The sequence below is a fragment of the Hydra viridissima genome, unplaced genomic scaffold (genome assembly GCF_058129835.1).
Source record: "Hydra viridissima isolate aposymbiotic clone 2 unplaced genomic scaffold, HvirCarnegie_v1 scaffold_7, whole genome shotgun sequence".
Lineage (NCBI taxonomy): Eukaryota > Metazoa > Cnidaria > Hydrozoa > Anthoathecata > Hydridae > Hydra > Hydra viridissima.
In genome coordinates this window covers 5,816,191-5,825,051 of record NW_028324306.1, presented here as the reverse complement: position 1 = coordinate 5,825,051, position 8,861 = coordinate 5,816,191, and the positions used below count along the sequence as shown (strand labels likewise).

The following is an 8,861-nucleotide window of genomic DNA, read 5'->3' as shown; positions in this document are numbered from 1 at the left end:
ATTACATGGCCGATCAGAAATTCTTCCACGGATAAAATCCCTAAAGTGACAATTTAAACCTTAAACCTGCTTTGCAGTCCACTTTCTTGGTTTTGATTCTGAAAGATATTGTAAAGATATTTATTCTAAAAGATATTGTATTGGTAAAACTGAATTTGTTTAAAGAAAAAATACTTTTGTAATTTTATTAAATTTTAACAAATTCTTTGTAACTTTTAGTAAAATAAAAATACTGGAAATAAGATCTCGTTTTTCGTCTGAATCAAAATTTTCACTGTCCTCATCTTGACATTCATTAATTTAATCAGGTTCATTTTTGTAGTTTTTTTCTCGCAATCAATAAGTCACTAAATAGCAATAATTTTCTCTCCTTGGCGCTGGATCTATTGACTGACATGGTTCGCAATTATTTATCACATTTCGAACATCGTTTTCAGAAGCAGTCGGAATTGTTTTACGAACAAAGTTTAACGTTCGATTCACTCCAAAATGTTCAGTTCTTTTGTGTATATCGGAAATAGATTCAGCCTTCGTAGCTGCGACTCTCATATAACTATTCCGACACTCTGGCACAGTAAGTTTTTTGAGCCATCTGCTGCGAACTCTAGTTAATGCATCGGCCAAATTATCTTTAGAAGGAATGAGTTTCACCTCGACGCTAACATCGTATTCTTCAATTAGTTGTTGCAACACGCTCAGTCTTCTTCGAATCAGCATTTCACCCGTCGCTTTTGATCTCAACCTTGATTTTCCCGTAAGGGCGTCAGAAACCCAGTGGTACACAGTCATGGAATCGGTAAAAACAGTTACTTTCTTCAGCTTCCACATCAGAGCCATATTCATTCCCCGTATCACAGCGTCTAATTCTGCCATGTTTATATGAACATCAGACGTTTCTTTTCGCAGCCGTGTTGCATCCTCCACAGTAGTCTCCCCAACTTGAATAAGAGCACCATCGCTAAAGAACTGGCATCAACTCACACTTTTCCCTCATCACCACGCACAGCCCAATCACCACAAGCAGGCTCGCAGCGTTCCACCTCAGCAAATACTTCCTGAAGCACCCACTTAACGTTCTCATCACAAACTTCATCGTGCCAACCCGTCGTCAGACTGACAGCTTTTCTCTTCAAGAGACTACAAATCACTCGCAGCCAAACACACGAGTAAATGTCCTACCAACTGTCCACAGATTGAAAACACAACTCTCCTGGTTAACTTTTGCGAGATAGCATCAACTCGATAACATCAACTTGTTAACAACCTTGCGCACACACAATCCTAACACACGAACTCCATTATCATCAATCTGCTCACCATCTTTACTCTCTAAACCATATTTCAAAAAATGCCTCTTGACATAATCAAGACTCACCACACTTTCGTCTACGAAAATGTCGTCTACATAAGCAGACGTTCCCCTCTTCACCAATTCGTCTTGATCAATGACGGCACTCACAACGGGTTTCATGATCATTGGCGCAACATCCCAGATAACACATAGACATCGGGCCGATATCGGCGCGACGTCCACATTCGATCGGCTTAAGATGAAATTTTTATATCTTTTTGATGGGCGCCTGCTCATCGGCAGGACGTAAACAAAAATGTCAAAAAGGCATCGGCGCGACGTCCGTATTTGATTGACTAAAGATGTAATTTTTACATCTTTTTGACGGGCGGCTGCTCATCGGTAGAACGTAAACAAAAACGTGAAAATTACATCGGCTCGACGTCTGCATTTTGGTTCATATGTAATTTTTACATATTTTGGTTAAAATACAAAACGAAATAATAAAATTTAACAGTTTTTAGTAATATTTTTAGTAACATAATAACATCGAATAATAAAATAAAAATATAACTGACAATATAGTAAAACATTACCATAATTACGCGTCCAATAAAATAAAAAGTTAAGCAATAAAGAAGTTAAGTATGTACAAAAAAAAAAAAAAAACGTATGCTTATAAACAAAACAAAAAAACTTTTTGAAAAACGAAATAATAAAATTATAACATTTTTTTAGTAACAATTGAAGACCGTTTTTTCAAAAGGGATATAAGTCACATTTTAAATATTTTGAAAAAACTAAAAAAAATTAATAATCTATTTAAACTTTCAACAAATAAAAATTTTTCTTTTTGTAAGCGGTAGTTTATTGTGATTTTCATAAAAATAATTTTACAATTAAAATTTTTCTTTTTTTGAAGTATACTTATAACGGGTTAAAATGTAAGAAGTTTTTCAAAAAGGGCATAAGTCCACATTTTTTTAGAGAAAAATAAGTATTTGTGACAAAATTATGTTTTAAATTGTTTGCGAATTAAGTTTATTTGGATGGACTTACAAATTTGTAACGTAAGTTCTTAAAACACACCTAATATTTTGACCACCTCATCCCTTGTTACATGATAAGTGAAGACCCTCTCTGTGATTTTTCTTTTTTTGTAAAAATTTAAAATTCATACGTACGCTGTTTAAAAAATAAAAAACTGTTGTTTTATGCCAGAAATATGTTTAATGGAGATTTGAAAAGCGAAAATATTTTAAACGTTTTTCGATGGTTTTCAGCCATACCAGTTCAAAGCATGCTGCAGATCAGTTTTTTTATTTTCATAAAAATACTAAATTGAGTTAATCAAACATTGGTTAAAGAGTTTTTAAGGAATTAAAGATGCCTATGATATAATTAAATTGTTTAATTAAACATTTTTGTTTTAATTCAAAATTTTACCAATAATTACCATCTGAATTAATTTACTGATACTCCCTTCAGCAGAGACGTCATTAGTACCCCTTTCAGCAGAGACGTCATTAATGTATGAACCCTTAATGTTTGGGACAAAAAATTATTTGAATGGATTTAATATTATATTCTTTTAGTACATATTTTTAGACAATCTCATTTTAAGACAACAATAGAGAACATTTTATAATACAAAAAAACAAAACAAAAGTTTAGTAAAATTATTTTATTAAGTTTAAACAAACGGTTCATTTTCATCAAACTCATCAACATCATTCTGCATTACTCCCTCAATACCATCAAGAATACAGGCATAGAAGTCCTTTGCATCATATGGTACCTCAAAGAAAGCCATTAACTTTTTTACATCTGCTTTCTTTTCCTTTTTGACTTTGTTTTCTAATGGTCTTGGTATTGCTTCAGTCATTTTTGCAAATAACTGTCCTTTTTTTAATAAAGAACTAACTAGACAAGGCTCTGCAGAATATGCACTTTGCACTTCGATTTTCTTTTGAGAGTAAATTATAATTTTCTGATCTCTCATTGGAAATGGCTTTTTTTTTTGAAGAATCTGTTTAGCCATTTTTTGGTAATCTTTAAGAAACCAATCTTCTCCTAGTTTTTGCACTGCTCCATGCTCTGAAAATATTTTGTAATATTCCAGAGGAGAAAGAATGGTTTCTTTTTTGCGTACCACTTTTTCTATACGCCCAAAAACTCGATCAGGAGGTAAAAAACTATGACCCCTGATTGGAAAAAAATGTTTAACAGCATTAAACATAACACTCGTTTCCACAAAATTTTTCAAACAACACAAAACAACAAATTTTTTGTTCTGTGATGAACAAGCATCAGAAAATAAATGTAGATCTAATTTCACATTATCTCCTCTTTCTGTAATTAAATCTTTTTCCAACTTAGACAAATAGTGAACCAGGGCTGAAGAAACTTCATTAGATCCTCTACCACTCTGAGTTTCCAACCAGGTATAAATAAAAATGTTATCTTTGTTTTGTACTATTTGATCATGTCGAACAAATGTTAAATTATAGAGCCAAATTTGTCGAGCATAAAATACTTCACTAACACTTAATTTAGGAAGTGGTTGGTTTTGTTGCATGTCAAAGCACACTTTAATGACATTTTCATTTTTCTCTTTCATAAGAGAGTAGAATTTTTTTGCTCTTAATTTGTGCAGACGATATTTAGCAAACTCTTCTCCCTTTAACTTTGTATCAAATGTTTTTCTTATCAACTTCTTTTGTGCTTCACAAAAAGAACAGATATCTGTTCTTGGGTTTCCAAATCCAACATTAAACTTTGTGTAAAAAATGTTTTTAAATTTAGAAAGTGATGAAATACCCATATTTTCTTGGTTTCTATGAAGTTTCCAGTTTCTCCATAACTTTACAACATTTAATTCAGGTGAAAGGTACACTCTAACACTTTTCCCTCTCCCATAGTGTGAAACACAACCTTTATATTGACTTATAAAATTCACTATTGAATTGGTGATTTCTTTATCACCTATCGTTTGTCTAAATCCTCCGCGTTTTTCAGGTCTCAGACACCCATTTTTAGAGTAATATTTTATAAGATTATGCAATCTTTTTATTCCAACACATGTTATGGAAAGAAATGTTTTTTTACAAACTGGAACTGTTTTACAACTTCTGTCAGCAATACTGTAGTTTATTGAATGTTTTCTCAAACAAAAATATTCATTCCTTGGCCTGTGTCTTTTAACTTGAGTTAATTTAACAAACTTCAGAAGAAAATTATCCTGTTTAACTTTTAATTCTTCATTGTACAGCTTCTGGAAAAAACCTAAAAAAAATTTTGGTATGTCAATATTGATATAATAAAGAATTAGTTGTATTTTAAATTCATAGTATAGATTGAAACTCATAGCTAACTATAATAATTCTGAACTAACAAAAGTGGCTAGTGTAATACAACTGAGCTCACCAATAATATCCAGGTTGCTAAGATTGCCTGCTTTACATCTTTTGTTGTTGTGCCTACAAGCTATGACAGGTAATTTTCCAAGAGATGAATATCTCTGGCGTTTTTTCTCTCCTGTTTTGCTTATTTTCGATCTTTTCCGACCATGTCCAGGGGTAAGAGAGTAAGAAAATATTTCCAGTTCTGAATCTATTATTTTAGATACCATTTTTAGATAAAATTTGTTACGGAAGTTGCTACTGCGCAAGCCTGAACTTAAGTTTTTGCTATACTTTTTTCTAATGCTGGGACTTATGCCCTTTTGAAAAAACTTGGTGATTTTAATATTGAAAGTAAAGTGGATAAATAATTTTCTATCCATGTTATTATAGTTAGATTTGTTCCATTTACACTATAGAATCCAAAAGTAAAAAAAACTCGATTTCAGCAAAAATGGACTTATATCCCTTTTGAAAAAACGCTCTTCAATTGCTAAAAGGCTTCTGCATTAGTTTTGGCTTCGGCTCTTTTTTTACGACCTCCACCTCTATCCGATGAAACACGAAGCCACGTTTTTATAGCCGACTCAATTTCAGCATTTTTGGCATCTTTTGTCATGGTATTTGCACGAACGGAATTTGTACAATGTACAAATTTATACAAATATACTTTAATCACCTCATATTCAACACAAACAACATATACTACTAAAATCACTAATTAAACATATACTATTAAAATCACTAATCAAACATATACTACTAAAATCACACTGTGTTCAATCAAAATTTACTTTAATAATACTGAGCGCAATACAAAAACTCCTTTAAAAGATTAAGAATCGGTCACAAATCAGCATACGCCATTTGGCATATTGTGTATGCACAAAATGTGTGGAACTTTTGTTATGTATAGTATATGCTTAACTCAATATAACCAAACAATTTCATGCAATGTTTCTAAAAAATATAACTGTTATGCAACAATGCATAATAGTTGAGGAAACTTCCACTTTTAGTAAATCATGTTTAATTTTATATCAATTTACACTATATGCAAACCAGTCTAACGTCAAAGATACTCTTTTACAAACAGTAATAACAAAAAATTCAATTAACTCAAATAATAGGATTAGAAGTGTTTACTAACCACAAACAATGTCCTTAATATGAAGGGCTGAAAAGGCGTGTTTGTTTCCATGGCCCATGAAATTAAATTTGTTAGCCAATTCATCAGTCATGACCATTTTCATAACTCTTCTGACAGTTTCCTTCACTGTAGCACCTCCCTGAAGACCCAGATGTTGAGTCTAAAGAAATTATATAATTTAAACTTACACTAGAAATGTTAAAAGTTTGTCACTATATTAAAAAACTTACTAATTGTAACTTGTCTTGTCCTAATAATGGTATTTTTTAAAATTAAATTTTATAGTCAAAAATATTTTAATTAACTAAATAACAAATTTAAATTTAATAAAACCAGATTTATTTCCTAACTACTTCTACTACTTAACTAATTTAATTGATCCTCGATATTTTATCACACATTATTATTTATTTCAAGTGTTAATACAAGTTTTTTGAATAAACTTTATAAACAACATATAAATTACCATAAACTGCCTGTTCAGTGCGTGGTAGATAATTTGTAGTTTCCGATTGAGGTGTTCTAAAATCACTTGAAATTTTAGAAATAAAATCTTGTGGCTCTTTTTCATCATTATATGATTTCTGATTCACTATTTCGTGGCTATTGTAACTAGATTCCATAGAATTCAAATGCATAGTTGAGTTATGCATTATTTGTGTATCTGCAGAATGGAATCTTGCGGTATTAAAAGGTGGTTTATGTCGTAAAACAGGTTGTTCAGGTGCTAAAGTTGATGCCATACAAGATTCAAACTGACAATTGTTCTGATAAGATGAATGATCAGATGCATATCTAAGGGGTGGTTGAGGGGGCAGTAAAAGCTTTTTAGTATCGGGTTTATTTTTCAAAATACATTTATTAGACATCTGAAAATCAAAATTATCAAAATTATCTTTATTAGTCTTTGGTTTCTTTTTTGACGTTACTTGACCAACATCAATGCTTAAGCCTACGTTATTCATATTCATATATCGAGTATTTATATCAACATCATCTTCATTAGGAAAATCATCAACACTCATTTTCTTTCGTTTTTCAGATTTCATCTTTTCTGTGTCAGATGTAGCTGTATCTAAATCAGATGTTATCTCTCCCTTCTTGGCTTTTTTCCTAGCAGTCTCGTATTCTTCTTTAAAATAAAATAAACAAATTTAAAATAATGCAAATTTTTTTTTTTAGTATACCAAATATTTTATTATATTATATATTATATTTAATAATAAAAAATATATACATTTAATTAAAAATAAACATAGAAATGCCATTAAATGATTTTAATAATGCTGTGAAGACATTTATGTGACATTAGCTGTGAATACACTATTTAATTGTAAATAACATTGCCACAAGATACTCACAACAGCTAAGTAGATGTAACAATGGCTTTTGCAATAAATTTAAATTGATAAAAAAAAGTAGACAAGTATACTAACCATATACTCCAAGACACTTGACAGTAAACTGTAACCAATCTGTTTCAGGTATTTGCAATGACTTGACTGCCTTTACAATCATATGAATAGGTGTAGATTTAGGAGGCCAAGCACAACATGTTCGGTCCTGTGAAAGCCAAAACAATGGCACAGCATCTACCTCTTCTCCGTTGCTTGTTTGAAAAACGACTACTGCATACTAATAAAATACATTTACATTACATCATTCTTCATATATTAAAATACATCAGTTAAAACTAAGAAAATACATCAAGTAATGACTAAAAAAAACTTAAAAAAATAAGAAATGATAAAATTAAAAAAAACAGAGGTATAAATTTAACAAACCTTAAACATTTTCCAGATGGCTTCAATAATAAATGGATGAACTAATGAAATTAATATTTATTTCAACCAAGGTCATAAACACAGTCTTGGTCAATTATAAAACTCACTTACTTTTTACTTACTAGTATGCAGCAAAAAAAAATTTGTAATGTAATTTATGCAAAACTAGTATATTTAAACACTACAAAAAAACAATTAATATAATCAGAAATAGTTATAGCAGAGAAATGTAAAAATTTGTAATACATGTGTACAAGTGAAATATTTTCAAAATATAAGTAAGATGGATAAAAAATAAATTTTTTTTTTAAATTATGCATTGTTATTGGTCATCAAAGTTGTTAATTCTTTTAAAAAACATCCCTTTAGGAACTCCAGAGCACCATAAAGGTGCTTTTAAGATCCAAAATGGTTGATTATGTCTTGGTTTAGATTAGGAAAATAATTCACAACATAATATAACAACCTCTAATTATGAACCAAAAGGAAAACATGCTAATATATTACATATTCATAAAAGTAAAGTGTATATACAAAAAAGTGTATACTTATACATTCATTTATATTTATACTAAAAAATTAAAATAAAATTGGTCAGACAGCATTAATGTTACATATACAAAAAAGTGTATTTTCTGATATTACAACTAAATTATCAGTTGTACAACCTTTTATGAGTCTAATAAAAAATTGTGTGTAAAAAAGGAATAATAACATATGAATTGTTTCCATAAGGCAAACATACACATTTTTGATAAAAATCATCACTGTTAATAGTTTCATAAGAACCACAAGGATTGGAAACATGTAAGACATTTAAAGTAGATGATGGCAAAGGTGATATATAGAAATCCTGACTAAGTTTGAAAAGTTCAACAATTAATTATATTTAAACTGGTCCACACTCAATATGTTGCGTACCAAACATGGCTGTCCGTTTAACTTTAAAAAGCAATTGTTCCCTGGAGATTTTGACAAAACTAATCCATTTGGAAGACTGAGTTTACAATATTGTTTTAAACAACTTACACCAAAAGGCACTGGTCCAATATTGTGTTCTTTTTGTGGTGTATAAAGTTTTTTATTGACAGGCAACAAAGTTTTTTTACTATTTCGTCTCTCCTCTAAACGCCTCTCAACCTGTTTTAAAATAAATGATGGCTTGCGAACAAGTTTTTTTAGAGTACCTAGCTTATTTTCAAATGGAAAAGCAGAAAAGTTATCTAAAGGGCCAA

At 30.4% G+C, this 8,861-nt stretch overlaps 1 protein-coding gene across 1 annotated transcript; it reads right to left on the bottom strand.

Annotated features, from left to right (window-relative positions):
- Positions 1–6,231: 6,231 nt before the first annotated feature.
- LOC145193658 (uncharacterized) lies at positions 6,232–7,825 on the bottom strand. The gene is made up of 3 exons (XM_090094126.1): positions 7,627–7,825; positions 7,279–7,477; positions 6,232–6,974 (listed from the first exon to the last, which is right to left on the bottom strand). The coding sequence occupies exons 1-3, from the start codon at positions 7,633–7,635 to the stop codon at positions 6,262–6,264; spliced, it is 921 nt and encodes a 306-aa protein (XP_089950252.1). The 5' UTR covers positions 7,636–7,825; the 3' UTR covers positions 6,232–6,261.
- Positions 7,826–8,861: the final 1,036 nt, after the last annotated feature.